Raw genomic sequence first — 24,907 nt, 5'->3', positions numbered from 1 at the left:
TATTTAGGACATTATTTGTTTAACGGCAAGAAGATATTAGATCCAGAGCGCATTAAAGCAATTCTGGAATTACCTATGCCTGTCACTAAGAGACAAATTCGGCAGGCATTAGGGCTATTTGGGTATTGTAGGCAATGGATAGAGAACTATAGTTTTAAAGTTAAATTTTTATATGAACAACTGCCTAAAGACAAAATACCCAAATGGACCCCGCAAGATCGAGAACAGTTTGTCAGTCTCAAAAAAGAACTAAGCCAAGCACCGGTTTTAAGCTTACCAGATTTAAAGCGGCCATTCCATTTATTTGTTAATATATATGAAGGAACGGCATTTGGAGTTTTAACTCAGGAATGGGCTGGACAAAAGAAACCGGTGGCATATTTATCAAAGCTGTTGGACCCTGTAAGCAGGGGTTGGCCAAGTTGTTTACAAATAATTGTTGCTGCAGCCTTATTACTCGAGGAAACAAATCGCATTACTTTTAATGGAGACGTTACCTTATATGCGCCTCATAATATCAGGGGAGTGTTACAACAAAAAGCAGAAAAATGGCTTACAGATAGCCGATTATTAAAGTATGAAGGAATACTTATAGAATCCCCTAAACTATCTTTAAAAACGATTGGAGCAATTAACCCAGCTGAATTTTTGTATCCAGGAGAAAGTAATGAACTATTACACAATTGTTTTCAAACAATTGAACAACAGACACGCATTAGGCCAGACTTAGAAGAAGAAGAACTACAATGTGGAGAAATATTATTTATAGATGGGTCATCACGAATAGTAGAAGGTAAACGATTGTCTGGATATGCCATCATTAAATTGGAAAAAGGAGAATTTAAGACAATAGAATCAGGTCCCCTGAGTGCCAGCTGGTCAGCTCAAGCTTGTGAGTTGTATGCATTATGGAAAGCGTTAGTGTCACTCAAGGGAAAAGATGGAACTATATATACAGATTCACGCTATGCGTTTGGAGTAGTACACACTTTTGGAAAAATATGGGAGGAAAGGGGATTTGTTAACTCACAGGGAAAAGAACTGATACACCCAGAATTAATTCGACGAGTTCTGGGGGCATTAAAAATGCCGAATAAAATAGCAGTTGTACATATGAAGGGACATCAACGGGGTACAAGTTACCAAATCAGAGGAAATAATGCAGCTGATATGGAAGCAAAACGAGTGGCAGGCAATTATAATACGATTTTAACTATACAACAGACATCTATTAGTAAAAATTTGAGTTTTGAGTCTGTAGAAAAAGAAAAATTAAAACAAATGGGAGCTAAAGAACAAGATGGTAAATACATATTGCCAGATGGGAGAGAAGTTTTGCCGAAGGGCATAGCACTCGAGATATTTTCAAAAATACATAGTAAAACACACTGGGGAACCCAGGCATTAGTTGATCATTTTAATCAACTGTTTGCCTGTATAGGTGTATACAACATCGCAAAAACAGTCACAGCAGCCTGCGAGACCTGTCAAAAGGTCAATCGAAACAACATGAGACAAAAACCTCTTGGAGGACGTTCCCCAGCATACAGACCTTTTTCACACATACAAGTGGATTTTACTGAACTACCCAGGAGCGGGCGTCACAAATATTTATTAGTGATGGTGGATCATTTAACACATTATGTTGAAGCTTTTCCTACCTCCAAGGCAACTGCTAACCAAGTTACTAAAGTGTTGCTTGAAAACATTATACCTCGATATGGAGTACCTGAAGTAATTGACTCGGACAGGGGAACACACTTTGTGTCAAAAATTGTTAGAGATCTAACAGGAAACTTAGGAATTAAGTGGGAATACCATACACCATGGCACCCACAGAGTTCGGGAAAAGTTGAAAGGATGAATGGAGAAATCAAAACTATCCTAACTAAATTAATGATAGAAACTAAATTATCATGGATTAAGTGCCTACCCATGGCACTATTAATCCTTAGAACTAGACCCCGAACGGATGTGGGAATATCAGCATTCGAAATGGTGTATGGAATGCCCTATCGGATTGAAAGCCCACAAACAAACATTTTAATTCGGGACCGTGCGATTAATGACTATGTTTTACAATTAGCAGAACATCGTAACAAGCTTTGGGAACGTGGACTGATTGTACAACGACCGCCGTTGGACTTAAAAATTCATAATCTTAAACCTGGGGATTGGGTACTAATTAAAATGTGGAAAGAAGAAACCCTAAGACCCAACTGGGAGGGACCATATCTTGTTTTACTTACCACAGAAACAGCTGTCCGGACTGCTGAGCGTGGATGGACTCATGCCAGTCGCATTAAAGGCCCGGTAACAAAACCCCACTGGAAGGTGGTCAGTGCACCAGGTGACACCAAGATTATATTAAGAAGATAAAGTAATGATATACACTTGGTTTGATTATTTTGAAGCCTTGCCCTTTGGTGTAAAGTGTGTGATTTGTTTTGCAATTGCTTTAATAGGATCTTTAGTGGTGTATTATTTGTGGAAACATACTAAGTGTGGTCGTAAAAATTGTTAAATATTCATGCAACCTAATATAGAATATAGGGATTTTATGGGAATAAGAAACAACTATATACAAAACTTACAATTAAGGTGTAACGACCAACAGTGTGATTGTTATCCATTTGTATGTTTTAAATGCAAGGTATGCCAGGACAAATGGTGGGTGCATTGCCATGAAGGATACCCTCCAAACGGAGTCTGCGAGCAATGCTATAAATTTGAAAGATCATTAACTGATTGGAAATTGAAACAATTTGAACAAAGACGAGAAATAGTAAAGGGATCCCTCCAATGGTGGGATATCTTTACTAAAGGAATACATCCTCAATATTATTGTTACCACCCAAATCAACCAGTCCCCTTTGTAACTGAGATCGTAACTGTCCAGTGTCGGAGGGAAGTAGTAACCGTACCTTGCCTGACCCCATTAATTAAAGCTGCAAAGTGGGAGGCCTATGTACACAGGCAGAAAACCCGAAACAGCTATTCTCCTGAAGAATTCCCTTGCTGCCGAGAAGATGGTACACCCCGTGGCTCGAAGCAACCGAGTCGACGGGCGAGGCAGAAGAGAAACCAACTGTGGAGAAATGAATCAGAAAAATGGGATGCAAAGGCAATCATGGCTGAACTTCCCCAGGACTGGTAAGAGTTTACTAAAATTAATTAAAAAATTAACGAACACCCTTTTTCCTGGTATACCGTTAATTGTGTTATTGATAATACCCCAGGCAGAAGGGGGAAACCCACATGAACCATTTAAATGGGAACTAATATCTTGGGAAGGAACGAAAACAATAGCCACTTTTAGCAACCCAGGGCCACCTGAATTTGTAGTGAAACTTTGTGATTTAGTACCGATACCTTGTGAAAAAGGACCTCCATTTTATATATGCCCGGCCTCTGGACAGCCTTATTGTAATTATCCCGGACACTATTATTGTGGTTATTGGGGATGTGAGACAATAGCCTCGGGCTGGACAGTAAAGACTCCTGATAAATATATAAGAGCAACCTGGACTCCTAACGGATGTGTACCCGAAGATACAGGTGTAGATCTTGCAGGTCTGCGCGATGTGGATTATGTAGCTCCACGGAAAAAGGTCTGTACCCACATCAAATTTCAAGTATTGCATTTCCTAGAAGATGTGTGGTTAGTAGGACGAACATGGGGAATACGTGTCTATGGAGGGATTCCTAAAGATTGGGGAGGACACTTTCTCATAAGAAAAATTAAAATGCCACATGATTCACTCCCTGTTGGGCCGAATAAAATATTGAATCCACCCACCTTCCCTAAGACAACCACTCGTCCATACTACACGGTGACTGAGTCCTCTTTGGTTAGGAATTCAGGAGTATCAAAATTTAAAGACCCCTTATGGGATTTAATACAAGCCTCTTATCGTACCCTTAATGAAAGCAAACCAAATTTAACTGAGGACTGCTGGTTATGTTACAATGTTAGACCACCATATTTTGAGACAATCGGAATAACAGATAGGATTCAATGGTCTAGTGGTACAAACCCACAAGAATGCCCATGGGATGACCAGAAGAACCATACGCAAGGAATTACTATTCAATTGGTAACAGGTCAAGGAGAATGTATAGGTACAGTGCCCGAAAGATATCAGCCTTTGTGTAATCAAACAATCACTAATGCTAACATAAAGGAACATAAGAACCGAGCTAACAAATGGGCTATCCCAACACCGGGAGCTAAATGGGTTTGCTCAGACATCGGAATAACGCCTTGCATATCCCTAAATGTGTTTAATCAATCTCAGTTTTGTGTACAGGTAATTATTGTTCCTCGTCTAATATATCACACCTCTGAAGAGGTGTTACACCATTTTGAAGGAGATCTGAACAGACAAAAACGAGAACCAATTACAGCGATAACCCTGGCTACGCTGTTGATAGCAGGCGGAGTTGGGGCAAGCACAGGTATAGCCTCTTTGGTAAAAAGTCAAGAATTGCAAGGTCTACAACAGGTCGTAAATGAAGATTTAGAAAGAATAGAACAATCTATTGAACGTTTAGCCACTTCAGTAAAATCTTTATCAGAAGTAGTGCTGCAAAACAGAAGAGGACTAGACTTGTTGTTATTAGAAAAAGGGGGATTGTGTGTAGCCCTCAACGAAGAATGCTGTTCCTTTGCTGATCATACGGGAGTAGTTTTGGACGCAATGGCTGAACTTCGGAAAAGATTGGAACAACGCAGAAAGAATTTTGAAACAGGTAGACCATGGTATGAAAACTGGTTTAATGTTTCACCTTGGCAAACCACTTTGTTGTCTACTTTAGCAGGACCGCTTATTATGTTAATCTTAGGACTTTTATTTGGGCCTTGTATATTACGCTATATTTTGCATTTTATTAAGAAACGGCTTGATATGACCAAACTGCTTATTTTAACCACGAAGTTGGAGAAAGAAAATGAGAAGGTATTTATCAATGAAGATGAAGATTATTGTGAGTGTACTATGCCACGAGAATGTTATGAGTGTAACTGTGAAATATTACCTTGTGAATGTTATGATAAATGTTGGGGTTGTGGGAAAAGGTTGGCTTATAGTGTCGAAAATGAAAGTAGCGTCTAATAAACAATAATAGGATAAAAAGAAAAAGGGGGGATTGTGAGAAACTAGAGACTAGAATATTGTTTATTAAGATTTATGTTAAGCCCAATATAAAGATTAAATAATTAAAGAAAAGATGGCCATAATTGCTTATATAAGTCTAATCAGATACCGCTTGTACAAGTCAAAGCAAAACTATTTTGTGAGATTGCTAAAGATAAGGATGTATGAATATGAGAATCAGTTATTGCCTTGTTTAAAGAAGTGTCAAACCGCAAGATGTAAGAATACGGGAAATAGCTATTGCTTTGCTTAGAAGTGTTTGTTAAAGGAGCTTATAACACAGTTCTGAGAAATACCACACAGCAAGTTGAAGAAAAAGTCATCTAAAGGTAACTGAGGAAGACTTCAAGCCTTCGGCCTCAACGACCACCAGGAGGCAGAAAAAAGACCCCCTAACAACAACTGGGACATGCGCAGAGTAAAGACCTGAATGCGGAACTGGATGACTGATAAAAGGAGACTGTTAGAACTGTTTGGCGCGGCAGTTGGCGGAACATAGACTCCCCTGCCGCCCAGCGCTGTCTTTGCTCATATTCTACTTGCTACAATTAATAAAATTTTCAATTGGATTATGATCCGTTGTAGTCTCAATTTATAACATTACTTATTATCTAAATTCTAAATGTTCCTACTAGATGATTTTGGCCAATTCCTTCGGCCTTGGTACCGGGTTATACAGAGGGTTTCACAGCAGCTGTCAGTTGTTAATTAAATGTGCAAAATACAATAGAGATACTTTTGCTAAACTACTTACCATTTTATATTCTTATTAAACATGAGCTATTCTAACTACTACCAAATCAATAATAAATCAAAGCTACTAACTAGTCAATAACAAATAACATAATCATAATCAATAACCAATCAGTAACAAAGAGGCTTCTCTCAGCAGAGGTGCAGCAAGCCTTCATCTTACTGGATTCCAAAGGAGTCACTGTTATAAATGAATTTAGTCCCAAACAGGATTCCAAACAAAGTTAACAATTTATTAAATGAATAAAGGCAAGCAAACAGCGCTGGGCACGCGGGGAGCTTCTGCTCTACCACAACGCGCGCCGTGAAAAACAAGACAGCTTCTTTTATAGTCTAACGTCCATTACATATTCATACTAGGCGTGTTCTTCTCCATCTCCTGGTTGTGTGGGTGCTTAGAAACTTGTCTCTGACCAGGCAGCAGACATGCTGTGTGACAGCCGACACCTTGCACAGCACCAGCTGCGGTCACCAGAACCCAAACAAGTTCACAACAGACACCTCCCCCTCAGCAGATGCATACCACAAATGGCCCATCGTGATCCCCAGCACTGCAATCCCTGAGGCCCAGCACACATCCAAATGCCTCAGTTCTCCTCCAGGATAGTTAACAACAAAACCGGTTTTGGCTTGGCAAAAAGAGAAGGAACTATGTACATATTGATATAGGGAACGAACTGCTAATTTTGCTCAATGATTGTCTCTCTATAACTTTACATGTGAGACAAAGACTGGTGTTTGTAAGAAGGAACCATGAACAATCACAAAATCTTGTCGAGAAGGCACAAGTAGAGGCCTTGCTTGAATAGATAGGGCTGGCAAAGATACGAACTCCTGCCTTTGTTCTCGTAACCATATGATTCTTGTAACACTGCTTACCAAGGACTGGTGTCTGTCAGGGATTAAGTTTGTCAGGGACCGGTACTTGGTACTCGTCAAGGACGGATGCGTTAACCAAGGAAGCGATAACAAGAACTGAAATATAGGTCTAAGATAAGATGTATGAGAAGCAACCATAAAACTGTTATAATTGCCTAGTAAGAAGAGAGCATGCGTAGATGACTAAAGTTCATCTAAAGGACAGAAGAGGAAGAGGAAGATAGAACCCCTGAAGAAGTAAACGACTACCAAAGAAAAATCTGAGCATGCGCAATGATGACATATACATTTTAGAATTGCTGACATGAGCCTTTTTAATTACTCCACCTCACTTATGCATATGTATGTTTTTGTATTGAATAACCTTATGAATATGTATATTTACATTGTACAAATTTCTGGTAAATTGTGCAACGGTGTGCACAATAGGTGGAGCGATCCCCCGTGCAACCAGCGCTGTCAATAAAGAATACCTACTTAATAGTCAATCAAACTATTGAGTTAATTTCTTTGAATCAATCTCATCTGTCTCCTCCCGGCCTGCGGTTATACAAGGGTCGACAAAATGGTTAAAGATTACATAGACAGTGAGGGTCACATTTTTTATGCGGCCCTAGCATTGTTTGTATTAGCACGAATCAGATGAACATATTTCACAGTAACAAAAGAGGATGGACTTGAGAGAGAAGCCATGGACTTGAGGAGGGATTTTCTTTAGAGGAGGTCTTGTGAAATAAGAGATCCTTTGTCTGTACAAGGCATGCCTTGCTAACGACTGGGCCCCTGAAGGAGAACGAAAAGACTGAGAAGAAGGGAACGTCCTACCCCAGTGTTATATTTGAATTGAGACAAATTGAGTTCAAATTGTATTCACTATATATTTATTAAGGTAGGAAAACAAAGCAGCGCGCTGGGCGGTTGGGGAGTCGCAGCTCCACCAAGGCTCGCAAAATTAGGCAAGCCAAGCAGTCTCTTTTATTTTCACCGAGGTCAGTCTCCATCTTCGGTACACCCCTTGCCTTCTTCCGTAATCGTGACTTCCTCAGGATTTATGCTCGCTTTTCACAAGGTATATCGAAAGCTTACATATTTTACATAAATTTAAACAAGGATAAAGGTTGTCATGATATCACAATACTGCAGCCCAACATCAGCATTTTTTTTAAACAACTGCTAGACTGTAAGGTTCCGTTCTCATGGCAGTAAATAACATTGTAGGTAAGTTTTTCTTGTCAAAACAGGATGTTCTCACATCTGGTGTAACAAGTTCGTTTCCCTTGCTTAACTTCTTTGATCAGCAAATTACCTATAATTATTTATTACATGGCCACGGTGAATACGTTTTTGGATAGGCTCAGATGAGCATGGTGAGTTTATGTTGTTTCAAGGATTTGCTGCAACATCTGTGCCTACTTTGACCCAATACTGCAAGCTGTTTAAAGCCATACACTTCCCCCTCCCCCTCCAACGAACCAGTCTGAGACTAGGTAGAGCACAGGATTATTGCACTATAATATAAGGTATTAATATAGCAGCAAAGCAGTCTTCCTTGCTGGAATACCTCCCTAGCCTTCCTACCAGGATAATATTGTTTCATACTGTGTGTACTGGAATGAAAATGCTCATAAATGCAACATGAATATTTCCTGACTGCAGGTATTTTTACAGTGCTGATCCCTCTAATATGGAGGCAGATGTAACGACGGTCACCTGTGTACTTCTATGAGCCTGTGCAATGTTTAGTTTGTTAATGGGCTGGAGAGTGATTTCTGATTGTAATGAACGGGTTAACTTTGTTCATGAAATCGCACATGGGGGTAGAGACATTCTCCACAATTACCCCTAAAAGTCTTACTGCTAATCTTGACCTTTGGTCCGTGTATTTTAGATAAAAGTTGTAGCCCTTGTTCAAAGCAGAATAGAATCAATTCGGCTAATGATGTTAAAACAACAATATGATAATTTACTTACATACTAATCGGGAAGGGGGAAGACACACATTGTAATTAAACGAATGCTTTGTGTAAAAAAAAAAAACCAAACAAGAAAAGCAGGGCTTGCTTAAATGTTGCGTAAAAATCACGAGGAAAAATAACAAATATAACTTACTAGATAAGGAAGAGAAAGACAACAGCTATAATTTACTAGATAAGGGGATTAACTCTACCACGACTACATATCTCCACAACAAAAGACATTCTACATCAAAAGCCAGGGCCAGGGCCGGCTCCTGGGAGAAGCTGCTCGAAGCTCCCCCGGCTCGGAGCCGGCCCCGCCTCTGGCCCAGGCCGAGCCCCTCAGCGACGGCGGTAGCGCCTCTGGGAGAAGAGATTTCCGAAGGGGAACGCCCCGTGAGGGAGTCGGGGGAGTGGGACGTGAGAGGAACCCCTCTGCGGATCCCGAGGTCAGGGAAGGAGGAGGAGCGGGGGAGGAGGGGATGCCCCCGCAGCCCGCGGGGAGGCGGCAGGCTGTCCGCCCCCAGCCCGTGGAGGGGAGCGGGGGAGCGGATGTCCCCCAAAATGGCCGCGGCTCCCGCGCTGGAGCAGTCTGTGACGGAAGGACTGCACCCTGTCTGTGGAAGGGACCCGCGCTGGAGGAGTCTGTGAGGAACTGCAGCCCGCGGGAAGGACCCACGCTGGAGAAGTTGGGGAAGGGCTGTCTCCCGCGGGAGGGAGGGAGGGAGCCCAGGGCGGAGCAGGGGCCGAGCGCGGAGTCCTCCTCCCCCTGAGGAGGAAGGAGCGGCAGAGACAAGGGGTGAGGAACCGACCCCAGCCCCCGTCCCCGTCCCCTGTTCCCCTGCGCCGGCGGGGGGAGGAGGTGGAGAGAACGGGGAGTGGAGTTGAGGCGGGAAGGCGGGAGGGCTCCCCGGGGGGAAGCTGTTCTCAGGCTGGGTTTTGCTTCCTCGTAGCCTTGTTGTGACTTGATGGGTAGCAGATTACAGGGATTTGGTTTCTTCCCCAAGTTGAGCCTGTCTTAAGTGGGGAGTGACCCCTCCCTGTCCTTCAACTTGATGAGCTGTAAGGCAGGTATTCTGTTCTTGAGCGGTGGGGGGGGAGGAGATCTGACTGAAGGGTGCTAATTGTACTTTGTCAGTGGAGCTAGACTTGCAGATGAGGATGGGTTCTCTGAATGACATGCAAGAGGCGCCTGGCGACTCTTGGAAAGAAATGTACAAAGACCATCCCTAGAAATATTTTGGCATTTGAACGTCTGCTGGGAAAAGTTGACATTTCAGCAGAAAAGAAGTATGTTTTTTGGATGCGAGTCCTTCAGTGATCTCTCAAGTCTGTAATTTAAGCACTGAGAAACTCAACGATTAATATTGTATGGATTTGGTACTTTGTTTTGTGGTTCGTTCTTTGGCTTGAAATACAGCCACGCCACTACATGCTAAGCTCTAAGTAAACGTGGAGAGGATGGTTTTTAGTGAGATGTGAAAACTCCCTGTTCTGTAACCAAATCTTTTTATGGGAAGCATTGTGGTCTTGGGCTTGGAATGAGCTGAAAGGTAGTGCTTATTTCCACTTGGAGCTTTCTTTTGGGTTTTCAGGCTTAATCCCAAACTGGTGGTGATGCAAAGGTGAAAAGTTCAGAGAGCATTTTTGTTTTGCAGACTGCTGAGAGGCTGGACAGTAGGCCTAGCAATGTGTTTTGCTGACTGTCTGGTTTTGCAGGGTCTAAATGACAGAACTGCTTGTGGAACACCGTTATCGGTGGGCTGACCGGCAACCTCAAGGAAAGGCCAAAGCCGAGCATCATCAGTGACCCTAGACCTCCTGAAGAAAGCTCAGCGGATGAACTACCAGCAGTGGACAGTCCTGAGGCATTGGTGAAACCATCTTTCAGGTCTGGCGGATATGAGCTTACTTTGTTTATCCTCGAGAGGATATGCTTTTAAGATTAAGTCTGCAGCGTGGGTTTGGTGGGCGAAATCAGTCCCGAAGGATTCTGCAGTGCTGCGTATCTGTACTTAACAAGAGTGAAAAAAGAGGTCCATGAATAATACTGGCTGGACTTGTCCTTTACTTCTCCGACCTCCTTAGCCTTCCTAAAAGGTGAAGAACTAGACAGATATAAAGTCTGTAAGTAGTCAAAATGGTCAGGAAAGACAGCTCATTCTAGGAAGATGTCTTTGAAGGTTGGCACTGTTTCTTCTGAAAGTGGTTTAGTGATGAAGACTTGCACTTTAGGTCAGATGATGCGCTTTATTGATGCGAGGGAGAGCTAATCCTTTTCCTGTTGATGTGATGTCTTGAGAACTGTCTAGCGTTAAAATTTGTTTTGCCAAGGAGAAGGATTCTGGCCAGGGGCTTGCAAGCAAGCAGTCGCTGCTGTTGTAAAGTGCGTGACAGATCCTACCTCTTATTTAATCATGTGGACGTGCAGTTGTCCGATGTTTCTTGGAGGCATGTCTTCTGAAAATGATTTTCTCAAAGTGAGGTAAACTGGAGAAGCCGAGTGATCTTTGACCAAAATGTGAAAATCGGCGTGCCCAGCAAAAGCGGAGTGAGTGGCAGAATTTATTTTTTCCAAGTGTTTTTCGAGCCTTTTTTTGGTCGCTGTTGAAAACCTATGCTCTACTTTTATAGTAAACACACATGTGTGCAAGCATGAAATGGTTTTTGCTTTGGATAAATTTCTCTTGACTACAGTGATTTTGATTATACCTCAGTCTGTCAAACTGATTTCAGTCTTCGTCTAAGTGTGATTTTGAAGGCGCTGAAGTTCAAGTCGTTGTATTAGGTGGTAATTTCAGATACCTTGTTTATACTGCTTGACATTTAAAAACACGTTACCACAAAGTGAGTTTGTCAGTCTATATAAATGAATCCTGTAATTCCCTGGGGCGTTTTCATCCTTTAATATTTCCATTGAAATGATTCAGGACAAGTGTTTCAGAACCTTTGATGGTTTTATGGTTTTCTGGTGAGGCGTGGTATTGAATGGCTTTTAAACACTTTGTGTCTCTGGTATTTAAAATGTGTAATTTCAAGAGCTCTAACTCTTTTTCAGCTTTCACTTCTCATACCAGATTCTGGGTACCTGCAATCCTTAGGTTGCTGTCGTCACGATAATTTCAACCTTTTTATATGGCAAAATAATGTCGGAGCGTTTCAAGTGGCATGATTTGATCATGTGAGTAAGGGTGACTCTTGGAAGCAGTGAGCTTGTACATAGCATGAAGGGTTGGAAAATGTAATGAAGCAAAATAGTTTTGCTCATGCCGTTTAAATGTCTTTATAAACATTACCGAACCTTTGTATTTCACCGGTAGAGGAATTACTGTACAGTGTGGCATTTTTGGAGGCTTTTATAGATGGGAATCCAAACAAATTGTTGTTACAAAGTAGATTTTAATTGTCTAGTTTCATAAAGAAAGGAAGCCCCGTGTGCGCTTGAGCTGTGCAGGGGAGTGGAAGAGAAGAGGGTATGTTGCAATCACTGTCTAAAGACACGAGAAAATAAAAACACCGTGGTGTTTTTACTGAGTTTGGGATCTTGTTGGTATTATGGTGCAAACTGGGGCTTAGGAGGCAGTAGCATCTTTTGTATGATGGGCTGCATGTTTGATTCCTCAAGGTCTTCTGTGGGTGGTGCAAGTGCTTCCGTGACAGAGTTTGCCTGGTGTGTCTGAGGGTAAGTGATTGCCTGGCAAGCATGGGCTTTCCTTGTTTCTTGTTTACTAGACGCTAGTGGAAGATCTTGCTACCCTGTTGCCTTTTGGGTACTGAAATGTGCTTTCCAAGTTGTCCAGTTCAGCATGTCTTAATTGGGAATCTGTTGGCTGAATCTCAGGGGGTGCGTGGGGCCACGTTGGGCTTGCATGAACTGATTTTACAGAGAGAAAAACCAGGCCTTGCTTTCGAACGTGACTGCTACGAACTGTAAAATGCAGCGACTCCCTTACTAGTTCTGATTGACTGCTGTTGGAGCAGTGTATGGCAAAACTATCCCTTCCATGCACAGCTAGAGAGAGAATGCCTGTCCAGTGTCAAAGGAGTGACGCTTGCTTGTGATTGCATCTCTTTTTATGTGAATACATATAAGCAGCATGAAATCCCAGCTGCCACCTCTTGTATTAGATCTTGTTTTCTACTGTGTGGGACTTATTGTTCTGTAGCTTGGAAAATTCGGAGGAGATCTATGTGTGCTTTTGTTCCGCTTCCAGATCTGAGCTTGAAACGCATTTAAACATGGAAGGAGGAATGTGACTACTTCAATCATTTCGGTTGTACTTTTCCTGCGGTAATAATCCGTCTTTAAGATGTAAAGCAAAACCCAAATGAAACCAACCCCCTCTCTATACCTCTCTCTATATTGCAGTGAGCAAGCAGTTGTAAGTAATTTTGTGTCTTGACTAGTTCTACTACTCCAGTGCTTAAAATGTAGATTTAAAATCCATTCTCCCTGGCATTTAGTCTGTTTGCCTAATAAAGATAGGGGAGGCCCCAACTTGAATTGCATTTGAAAATACAGTGGAATATGGAGAATGGTGGATTATCCCCTTTTGACAAGGGAGAAAAAGTATCATGAGACACATAGAAGTGATTAGCTTCTTGGCCCACACTTTATGCAACAAACCCGATATATCCACTGTCTTTCTTTGCACCAATATGCAAGTTCACAATTACAGGGGCTGTGATTCCTTTGTTTTTGAATAGCTGTGCGTGGATCAGCATCCGTGTACGTACAGTCGTTGGCAGTGGCTGTGGGCTGATGCCAGTGTGGAATATTAGGTGGTGGGCGTACAGCCTTGGGAGGGCTGCGTGATCTGGCTGTTGGCTGGAGATGTCAGCGGTTGCTGACACTGAAGCCTGTAACTCGGAAACTCTCTTCCCGGATCTGCTTTTTGATCTGCTTGGTCCCTCTAAAGAGTAGTGGTGCTATTGGTCTTGGTAAGAATTAACAGTGGTAATTACTGAGCTCTTTGGGAGACTGTGTAGTAACTTTACAGGCTGCTTTAGCTTCCGTGTGCTGCTGCCTGGCAGCGCTACCCAAGCAGGCATTTTGATAATGCTGGGCTGGCACCCAGCAGGGGGAGCAGAGAAACGGGAGACAGTTTGGGTGCTGTTCTCCCAGTACCACCTAGAAGTTTGTGGAAGTGCTTTCTATTGGAGGATAGGAGAGAAACTGCTGCGTTTGTCCCCAGACTGCTGCCTGGAGTGAACCAAGTCACCAGGGTGGCACTGTTTCAGCGGAAAACTCGACGTGTCCAAGATGTCATCATTTCTGCTAGACTTGTTTGGTTTTGATGTACGGGAGAGACGGGTTGTTCTTTTGAGTCCGAAGACCTGGGGCACTGGATTGGGGTGTATGACTGTGGTGGTGCTTATGGGATGTAATGGCTGTGCTGGCTCTTGTGGCAGGAGAGATCCCATGGTACAAGGTGACAGTGACATCCAGGGAGGAGTGGAGATGCTTGTCTGAGACAAAATGTTCAGTGCAACCTGCCATCCTGGTCCAGGGCCTGTGTGACAGCTGAAGTTGGTCCGGAATCGTGGAGTAGTCCAGCTGGCTCCATCTAGCACGTGGGGGCTTGGGGCAGCAGTGATTCCAAAGTGACGAGTCAGGGTAGCAGGCAGCTGAACAGTCAGCAGGTGAGGCAAAGACCCTCTGTCCTGAACCAGACAAGCCTTATGGGATACCTGTGTAGCTATACTGAACTAGGAAGTGATATAGATCATCTGTCACTGAGGCCATATGTCCTGGGAACCAGAAAGGCAGATTGAGTTCCTTCAAGGTCAGAGTGTTTTTAAGCTCAAGGCTTGCATGGGTTCTTAATTGCTGTCACCTTTCAAAATACTTTTAGCTTGAGACTGGTAACACCCCTGCTTACCTTAATAGCTGCTTTTCCTGTGTCAGCTGCAAAGTTCTTTATCTTTCCAAGGATGGTTTGCTTTGCTTTCCTTATCTGCTTCTGTTCTGCTTTGGGAGTCTTAAATAGCCCTGGCAGCTAATCTTCCTGTCTTTCAGGTTCAGTTGTGAGTGATGTAAACTGTTGCTCATGCCAGCTACTGGCCATTTGATCGACAGGATAGAGAGGATGCTGCAGTGCTCCAAGTGCGAAAACTTCAGTCACAGCACCGCGTGCTGGGAGTCAGCCCACGAGGCTCAGTCATGTGGGTCAAGGTGGCATCAGTGGGAATAAGGGGTATGAGCCAGCCTTCCCCCTACTTTGCCTGAGTCCTAGCAAGAGCCCATCTCTAGTGACCTGGTGGAGAGGGACCTACAGGACTCCTTTAGCACCTCTCACGTTTTGACACTCTCTGGGCAGCACCGAAGCTTGGCTGTAGCTACCTAAGCTAGTATGTGAGGTCTGAAAATCAGAGAGGGAGGTGATGCTATGCGGGAGAGCTGTGACCATGACCGCAGAAGAACAGGAGTTGAGGGCTAGTCGTGGGGTAGAATAAAGCCCGCCTTCCCTCCCGGGTCTCAGTATTTGTTTACTGCCTTTTTTATTTGGATTTTCTTCTTATTTTTTTAAAGAACACACAAAAATGAGAGATGAATCTCACTTGCCCTAACTTGTTAAAATTAAAAAAAAAGACATTTTCTCCTTGTTTTTTGTACCCATCTACTGCAGATTCAGGTCTCGCTAAACATTAAAATGTAAGCAGTCTCTCTGAAAACCGCCCTTCTCAGCATCTTTTTTCAATCCAGACTTGTTATAAGGCACTTTACTTGGATTAAACTTAAATTCATCGGTGTTGTATTCAAACCTGTTGCTTCTTCCTGTTCTTTATTGGTAGTCATTATGACGAATAAGAAGGGAAAAGTGTTCTGTTCATTAAGGAAATGGCTCCCATATCATTTGTCTCTCTTGTCTCTTGTTTTAATTGTGCCTCCCTTCTAGGTGCAAGTAATGCTTTGTGAGAGCTGTGCACTATTTTCCTGGTAGATTGAGATTTATGAGTCAGAGGGGGAATGATCAGAGGAGAAAGAGATTTATCCCAGTTACTGTTCAAAGGCTGCATTCTCTCTCTCTTTGCGTATATCCACAGGGGTCCAGGAGGAAGGTGTTTTTTCAGGCAGTTGAAAGAGAAATGGACTTCTCTGCCTTTTGGGTTGGGGTTTTTTTTGGTGTCCCAGTCTTCTTGTTCTTCAGAGGATAGATGTATTACTGATGACAAGCAAAGCCAGAGATTCTGTCCCTGTAAATATCGGACACATGAAAAGACCCAAGTTGAGAAATTCAGATGGACTGTGGGTGTCCTAACAGAGCTGTGCCTTTGAAAGGCAGGGAAGAAATCCACTTCCAAGATGGGGATGAGAGTTTGAGCTGAAGCTCCATGGCTAAAGAAAGTCCTGGTAGTAAAGAAGTCCTGCTTTGAGGACTGCCCAATGCCTGTCGTTGACCACCCTTCTCTGCCTGACGTACGTCACGTGAATCTGGTACCATAATAAACTCTGAGCGTTTGTTTTGCAGCTGTGCAAGGCTTCCAGGTCTGTCTTTGTAAGCATGCAGATCACTCCCAGTCCTTGACATGGACTACGGTACCTCCACCACGCACAGAGGACAATCATATTTTTAAATCCAGATGGTGGTATACCTCTCCAACCACGTGAGTCTCAAACGTCCTTGCGGCGCTCCTGTGGGCATACAAGTCTGTTCCCGGGTCTGTGCTTAGTCGCTTGGCTTATACCGAAGTTGCTAGCCCAGTCTTCCTTGCAGGTTTTCAGAAGAAACTGTATACGGGCAGGGAGTTGTATATAGGAAAAGACACCAACTTAAGGATAGCCTTTATTGTGATGAGGAAGTGTTTAATAATGCACTATTTAGTTGTCTCCACCATGAGCGATTAAAAGCCTCTAGATACTAATATCAAACTGGGATGCCTTGCAATTCCTGTTGACATAATTTTTAGCCTGGTTTCCTAAGGAAAACTGGCTATCCTTTTCCAAAGGAAATTGCTGTATATCTCTCAGTCAGCCTTCCCGTTAAGTTCTTAAGCATAGCTGAACTTGATCAGTAGCTTAACAAAATGGTAGGCATCTCAAAGGTATTGTTGTGGTTTAACCCCAGGCAGCAACTAAGCACCACACAGCTGCTCACTCACTCCCCCTCCACCCAGTGGGATGGGGGAGAAAACTGGGAAAAGTAGTGAAACTCGTGGGTTGAGATAAGAACGGTTTAATAGAACAGAAAGGAAGAGACTAATAATGATAAGGATAACACTAATAAAATGACAACAGCAATAATAAAAGGATTGGAATGTACAAATGATGTGCAGTGCAATTGCTCACCACTCGCTGATCGACAGCCAGCTAGTCCCCGAGCAGCGGTTCCCCCGCCTCCAACTCCCCAGTTCCTATACTAGATGGGACGTCACATGGTATGGAATACCCTGTTGGCCGGTTTGGGTCAGGTGCCCTGGCTGTGTCCTGTGCCAAGTTCTTGTGCCCCTCCAGCTTTCTCACTGGCTGGGCATGAGAAGCTGAAAAATCCTTGACTTTAGTGTAAACACTACTTAGCAACAACTGCAAACATCAGTGTTATCAAGGTTCTTTGCATATTGAACTCGCAACATAGCACTGTACCAGCTACTAGGAAGACAGTTAACTCTATCCCAGCTGAAACCAGGACAGGTATTTGGTTCCTCTCTGCTTTGTGAAAACTGCTGGTAGGATAAGAAAGGGTCCCAGTGAAGGAATGGATAGGAGAGAGAGAAGCTGCCTTCCCAGAGTTGCTGTCTGGTTGAGCAGTGCTAACATTGTCTCTATGTAATCAGCACATCTGTAGCTGTGAACGAGGAGCCATATGTGACCACACAAGCAGGCAGGGCGCTATTTGGAGGAAAAGCCCAAGGAGAGCAGAGCAGCAGGAGACACAGCAGATCAGAGAATGTGTTGCTGTGGGGAAGGTAGGAAAGCTGTAAAGCACAAGTGCCTAAGAAGCACAAGTGTCACAGCTTGTGCTGCAGCTTTGAGTACTCGAAGTGCTGCTAATGAAAGGTACTCTTGTCACTACTGTTATGCTATAAATCGTGTCTAATCACCCTGGTGGAGTGGACCACATATCTTATTTGGGTAGATGAAGTGAATTCTATGCCCATGACGCCCTGGCCTCTTGGCATGTGGTGACACCCAGCGTGGTCTTTCTGTGCACATGCAGAGGTCGAGGGTTTCCTGATGTGAACTGATTGTCCTGGCGTGTCACCTAACGGGGAGGAGCAGCTGGGTTTTCAGGCAGAATGGCACTGGAAAGGGGCTGGTGGCCACCTGGCCTATTCCTCCAGCCTGCTTGCCCTTGAAGGGCACTTGGGAGGAGGGGAATGCGGGCTCTTGTTCTGGCAGTCTGTGCATGTCCTGTGGCTCATCCTGTTTTGAATTAAGGCTGTCATGGTGTATATTTGATTCCCAATGAGAAAAGGGGATAGTGGCTTTCTTAGTCTTGGCAGTCAGAGAGAGTGTGATGAGCTGAGCTAAGTGTCTTTGATGAATTGCTGAAGCTTTGAGTTCTTTAATTTGCATAAGCAAGAAGCGTTAAGAAGGCACTCCAAAGGAAATTCCTATACAGTTTCATCTGCTTTTAAATGGCTGGCTGATGGCAATGAAGTTACGTGGTACGTTGTACTGTGATGCTTTCCTAAAGGATGTGGTAAAACATTCTCCAGATCCAATCCAATCAAGGACAGATTTGGTTTGGCTTTGAGACCACAAAACCTGCAAGTAAGAGTTCAGGAATAATTTGAAGGGAACAACAACAGTAGCAATCATGCAATGACCCAAAATAATCTTAAGGCTGATGGATAAGAGCTTAATCTTTGCTAAGGTCCTGCGTTTCTTCTTTGTGTGAAGAGCTTTGAAGGAGGAGGAAAAAGGGATACTTAGCTCCAGTTAATTGAGTATGACAATCAGATCTGGAGAGAAACCTGTGTTCCATCTTGGGAAAACACTAGCCATTTATGCATTGAAAGATCAAATTGAGATTTGTTTTTTTGATGAAACCCAAGAGAGAATCTGTTCTAAACATTTACCTGGGACACATTGGAAATCCCCATACCTGTTGCAGGTGTCATGCATCCAATGGATTGAATTGTTGATTCCCCCAGGAATGCTATGACTACCAGCTATGGGTTGCTTGGAGTCCCCTGTTTGCACTCCCTGCTCTGTGTATCTCTCTTTTGACCCTGTGCTTTCTGGTGAAGGTTTTGTCTGGTTTGCCTCCCCATGCAGAATGATTTTTTGTAACTGCTGTATTTTGCTGGAGATTCTTTTGCCAGCAATTCTAAAGCCCAGCCTATCAGTGCCTTTGCAGATAGATAGCAAGGTGTAGGTAAGCTGCCGTGAACTGTCAACACCCCTTACCCACCTAACTTGCTAGTGGCTGTTCTTTATCTGGTTTTTGCCTGCTAGGCTGCCAACTGGCAATTTCTAGAAACTCTTTTATGTAATAGAAGGGTCTAATTTGGAAATTATCACACTATCCATCTGAGTACTCAGCACATGCTGATGTCAGAGCCGCTGGGCCTGTAGTTTGCAGATTGGGACAATTCTTTGTAGTTGTAATGATTTTTGGATCTGAATCTACTGAAGTGTTCACAGCGAGACTGCTAAAGCTATCATGTGTTAGCTGGTTTCCACGTGAACTTTAAAAATGGATCTAAACTTTATAAATTGACTCCGGTTGTTTTGAAACCAGACCTGTAGTTTAAATTTGCTGTCAGTGCAGCACCAGTACTCTGGCAAAGAGCAATCTTGTATCTTCTTTTGGTGGAAAGGCCTTTATTCTGAGGTGTGGCAATTGACCCAGGAATGTGGGCTTTGGGTCCCCATTTGTGCCCAGGGCTTCCTTCTGTTACGTATGTAGCTTTGATCTCTCTCTTCTTTCATGTGAGCTCTTGCAGTTCCTTGTCAGAGCAAATTTTCTCTCAGCTCAGCTGAGAAAGGGCTAGACCTGAAGTTGTGTTTCTTTTAAATGAGAGCTACTGAAGAGCATTTCCTGTGCAAAGGAAAACTCTCAGAAGCTTCTTTTGCTTCCTCTTAAATGATGTGCACAAGCAGCATTTAGATCCGTGTGAGCATCTGTAGTTGGAGTTTCTAAGAAGAAGGTAACATTTCTCTTTCCAGTACTTGGAACCTCAGGACTGATTTTTGTCATGTAATTGTCACCAATAGTATCTGCTCCTGAATCAAAAAGATGCTTGTTATCCTTCCGGCTGCTTGTAGCAGTTACAATTAAGTCTGCCCTAATTCCAAGCAGTATTACTCATAATAAAGTAATACTCAGATTCATTCTGAAGATGTTGAGAAAGTTGGATTCCTCTTCTGGCACTGTACCTCCTTGTGAGAGTTTCTTCGCTTCCTAAAGAGTTTTAAAGTTGCTTCTAATATAATTACCTGCAGTGTGTGCAGTACTTGAGTAAAAGAATGAGAGAGTGTAGTAGTGTAAGTGGGGTGGGCCAAAATTGGTGTAAATTGGCATAAAACTCAGTTGACTTCTGTGGAGTTATACTGATTTACTGCAGGTGAGTGTGTGGCTTGGTATTTCAAAGCAGTGCTCATGCACTGAAACGTGCCTCTTTGTTGATTAATGTTGGAAGTCTGCTAAAGTTGTCAGAGTGTTTTTGCTGAATCATGAGCGATGCTGTTGAATGATGTGTTAGTCAAAGTGGCCTGGGCTAGATACAGCAAATTCCCGTCTGTGGAATGCCCACTGGCTTTCACAAAAACTCCGGGAAGCTCGCAGACTTGGAATGAGTATGGCCTTTAATTGGGCTTTGCGTGTTTGTTCATTGCATTCGTTCTCAGAAAAAAACCAAAAGTGCTTAGTGCTTTTCTGCTTTATAATTTGTTATATAATATAAATAATTGTGTTATCCTGATACATCAGCTCTTCTGCTAGCAAAACTGTCTTAATTTCTTACAAAAACTGCTGTTTGGTATCAACAGAATACAGGCTCCTTAGTTTTGTGTTGCAGCAGAATATCAACCGTATTACTCTCTTTTTTCCAAACTCATTTCATTTTTTTCTGAATTGAGGTTAAACTCAGATTTGTCATCTTCTATATGTCATTCTTTTTGAAGCAGCAGTACAATAATGAGTGAAAATTTTATAATAGCAGAAATTGATTCAATCTATTTTACACAGATCAGTTTCCACCCTGGTCGCCCGTGCCCCAGCATGGCTGTGTTATAGCCTATGCAACTGTGGTTTGTACTGTTTAACATTAATGACCTGGATGATGGGGCATAGCGCAAAAGAGGGGGTGTGTTTGGTAGACCTGGTGGGTGTGTTGCCATCCAGAGGGACCTCCACAGGCTGGAGAACTGGGCTGAGAGGAACCTTATGCAGTTCAGCAAGGGGAGGCACAAAGTCCTGCTCCGCGGCAGGGAAAAACCCCATGCCCCAGTATGTGCTGGGGGCTGACTGACTGGAAAGCAGCTTTGCTGAGAAGAAGCTTGGGGTCCTGGTGGACAACAACTTAGACCATGAGCCGGCAATGTGACCTTGCAGCAAAGGCGGTGGCCAACAGCATCCTGGGTGGCATTAGGAAGAGCGTCACCAGCAGGTCCATCTTCTGCTCTGCTCAGCACTGGTGAGGCCACGTGTGGAGTGCTGGGTCCAGTTCTGGATTCCGCAGTGCGAGAGAGACAGGAACATACTGGAAAGAGTCCAGCAAAGGATCATGAAGAGACTGGAGCATCTGACATGCAGCAGGAGGCCAGGAGAGCTGGGACTGCTCAGCCTGGAGGCAAGAAGGCTTGGGGGAAGCTTATCAATGTAAATACCTGACGGAAGGGAGCACACAAGATGGGGACAGGCTCTTTGCCATAGTGCCCAGTGACAGGACAAGAGGCAGAGGGCAAAAATGGAAATTCAGGAAATACCATTCAAACATAAGAAGCAGCTCTTTTTTTTTTCTTAAGTGGTTATTGGGTTGGATTTTTTTGTTGTTGTTTTGGTTTTTTTTTTTACTGTGAGGGGTAGCCAGACACTGGCAGAGGTTGTCCAGAGAAGTTGTGGAATCTCCATCCTTGGAGATATTCAGAACATGATGAGACGGAGTCCTGGGCAACCTGCTGTAGCTGACGCTGCTTTGAGCAAGGGGGTTGGACGAGATGATCTCGAGAGGCCCCCTCCAGCCTCAGCATTTCTGTGATTCTGTAGTGGGAACAGCGAAGCTGAATTATCACCCTGTGAGTAAAATCCTAGCATCTGATCTGCATTGCGGATCTGTTGTCTGCATTGCAGATTTTTGTTGCGTTGTCTGCACGCATCTGCTGGGTGGAACTCCCTCCAACATCAGTATGAAGTAGAGGTCTGCAGTGCAGATTGACAGCTGGGATTTTTCTCTGGAGCATTTCCCCATCTGTGTTTGAGACAAACCAGGATAACATTTTAACTTTTTTCCTCTGTAAACGGAGTGTTTTGTGAGTTGAGTGTTCCATAGAGAAGTTTATTAAAAGGCAAGCTTCATCTCCCAGTCCTCGAAAAAAAGTGGCACTGAGTTCACAGCTCAGATGCTAGGAAAGAGGAAACTCATGTGACAAGATACTAATACAGGTCTGCAAATGTAATTTAATTTTGTCTGAACAAGTTTCCTCTAAGAAGGGAGGGGAGGTGCAAATGACAGAGACAACTTCCATAGAGAAGCAGTGAAAACTTTTTTATCAGTTCATTGTGAGTTGGGTAATGGTCTTAGTGAGATTATCTGTAGCCTTAGCAAGCATTAGTTCATTTCCAGGGTCAGCCAAATGCTTTGATCTGTTTTGAATCGAAGCCTGGTCGCAGAGGTTGCTGCTTGTTGCTTCTGCAGAAGCATTTCTGGGGGTCCTGCTGAGCTTTCTCTAGGTCTTAAAAAATGCTGCTTAAATATTGATCTTTGCAGAGATACTAGACTAAGGTGGCATCTATTTTTAACCAGTACTCTCTACTAATGTTGATGTCAACAGAGAACTTGGCCTAAAATACTACATGAGAAATTTTCCAGTGTATTTCCTCCAGCCCTGAGATAAGACAAAGCGATAGGAAAGCAAATAAGCCTGTTCTCTTATTAATCTTTCAATTGCTGAATTTCTGTGTCTGTTGATGTGCAAAATGTGATTATACTTTTCCTTTGTCTTGTCAAAGGTGAAGTCATCTTAATGACACTCCTCTGTCCACAGACACTTTCTTGGGAACTAGCTGTTAAATACTTTCAGTAGCTGGCTTCTAAAATTCTCTGGTTTTGTTTGGTTTTGTTGGCCCAGGCATGGCCTCAGATGTGAGACCAGATTCTCTGCCAGTTTTATCCGTGCAGTTTTATCAGAGTACCTGCCTTTAGCAGGGCTGTACCAGTATATGCCTAAGGCAACTAAGATGTCACAAGCTGAATGGCATTAGCTAATGGAGTGCAATTCAGATGGAGAGCAAGGTAATCGACCAACCAGTTCTCTGTTCTCTTCTGAGTGCCTTCATACTTCTGTGGGAATTTCAAGGACTCTGGTGATAGAAACAAAGCACCAAAAGCTAACTTGACTCAAAATTTCAGATGGGTAGCATGAACAGCGACCATCTGTGGTTTGTTTTTTTGTTTTTGAACAGGAGATCTTTTCTGGAGAGGAGGTGAAAGAAACAGGTTTGCTATGTGACCACATTGAGCTAAACACTGGCTTTGTTGAACTCTGAGACAAAATGCTGGCTTTTGAGGGCCAAGTATGTGCAATTTTTAGAGTAAGTCAGTCCCCATGGCTGTAGCTCTGGCTAGACAACTGCACCCATGTTCATGCTGTTCGACATCCCCAGTACAGAAAGGCTGAGTGCTGCGAGGGATCCTTGCTATTCCACAGCACCTGACTACGGTCTGCCTAGTCTTGGAGAGCATTTGTGCCATACTTGACTTCTCTGTAACCATGCGGACCCCAGGGCCACCTCACTGTTACCTTTGTAAGTGGCTCTGCCCCGTGTCCTCCTTGGCTGTTCTCTGGTGACCACGGAGGGATTATTTTTCAGTGGGATGTTACTAGCAGGACAGGAAAGGCAGGAGGGGTTCAGCTGTTTTGTGAGGGACAGCCAGAGCTGCAGGTAGAGAGCTGAGGTGACCTGCGGTGACCTCCTCGTGCTCCTGGATAACCAGCTGGTTCACATGCAGGGGTCTAGCTTCTGTGCCAGTTTTATGTTGTTGCATTGTGAGATTTTGTGTGATATTTTTAAAAATTGTTTTTGGGTTTTGTTTTTTTGTGATTCTTACTGAACCAAGGCCTGTCACCTCAGGCTGTTTCTGGCAGAGTGACACCAGCATCCCTTGGCAGGACTGGATTTGCAGGACTGGGCTGTGGGCTAAATGAGCTGGCAGAAAGTCTGGAGTAGTGCCAGGTCTGGGATGAGCTGCCCAGTCCAGGAGGAGAGGGTTGTGGTCATCATCCTCTGTCTGCACCAAACTCACATTACCCTGTGGCCTTCCTTGCTCGGCACGCGCCTGTTCAATGTCAGCATTGGAGCGTGCAGGTGTGTGAAACTACAGCCATCTGGCTTGTCCTCGACTCAGCGATGAAACTAACAGTCGCTTTCTGACAGAAGGCCATCCTTGGCTGGGCTGGGCTTGTCCACGGGTTCCCTGTTGTGTAGCATCTACTGGAGGATAGTGTCCATTTGTGTGGCACTTAGCATTTTCCTGGGATGACTGCCATAAGCATTCCATTTATGCTAGTGTCACTGATCAAGTCTGCGTGTTTTAGGGCTTTTGTCTGTCCCGAACTTGTAAGCAGTCAAGACCCAGGTGTTAGTTTAGTCTTGTGAAGCCCAGTGGCAGTTACCTGACCAGCAACCTCCTTGCTTGGTGCCCGTGTTGAGATGACGTCATGACTGGTTACGGTGAGGCATCGTGGCATCTAGTTTTCTGGGTCACACTGGCTATAGCATCGTGCTGACCTGGCCATGTTGACTACAGTGTTTTGGGCTATGCCTCTTCTCCAGGTGTACATTGACTAGTGGTGCTTCAGGTGGCTTGCGTCCAGAAGATGCATCCAAACTACATGAGAGTGCCAACTGGAAAGTGCATCAAAAGCCTTCCAGCGTTACTGGAAGCGTTTTTCAAAGCGTTACTGCTTGTTGAACAGAGGCTGGTGCCTTGCTGCAGCCTAGGCAGTGTGGACATATGGCCAACTTAGCCTGCAAAGCGGCTTTGAGAAGATCG

At 43.7% G+C, this 24,907-nt stretch overlaps 1 protein-coding gene across 1 annotated transcript in view; it reads left to right on the top strand.

The window, feature by feature from the left end:
* The first annotated feature begins 510 nt into the window (after window positions 1–510).
* LOC126037243 (uncharacterized) overlaps window positions 511–24,907 on the top strand; it is a 39,646-nt gene continuing 15,249 nt past the window's right edge. The window contains exons 1-2 of the mRNA XM_049797509.1: window positions 511–793; window positions 2,090–3,915. Coding sequence (XP_049653466.1) covers window positions 2,967–3,915 — 949 coding nt within the window. The 5' untranslated portion in view covers window positions 511–793; window positions 2,090–2,966. The remainder of the gene's footprint in view (window positions 794–2,089; window positions 3,916–24,907) is intronic.

This window comes from Accipiter gentilis, unplaced genomic scaffold, assembly GCF_929443795.1.
Source record: "Accipiter gentilis unplaced genomic scaffold, bAccGen1.1, whole genome shotgun sequence".
NCBI classification, from domain to species: Eukaryota; Metazoa; Chordata; class Aves; order Accipitriformes; family Accipitridae; genus Astur; species Astur gentilis.
Note: the sequence above shows the minus strand (reverse complement) of the source record. Positions and strands in the feature narration are given on the sequence as shown.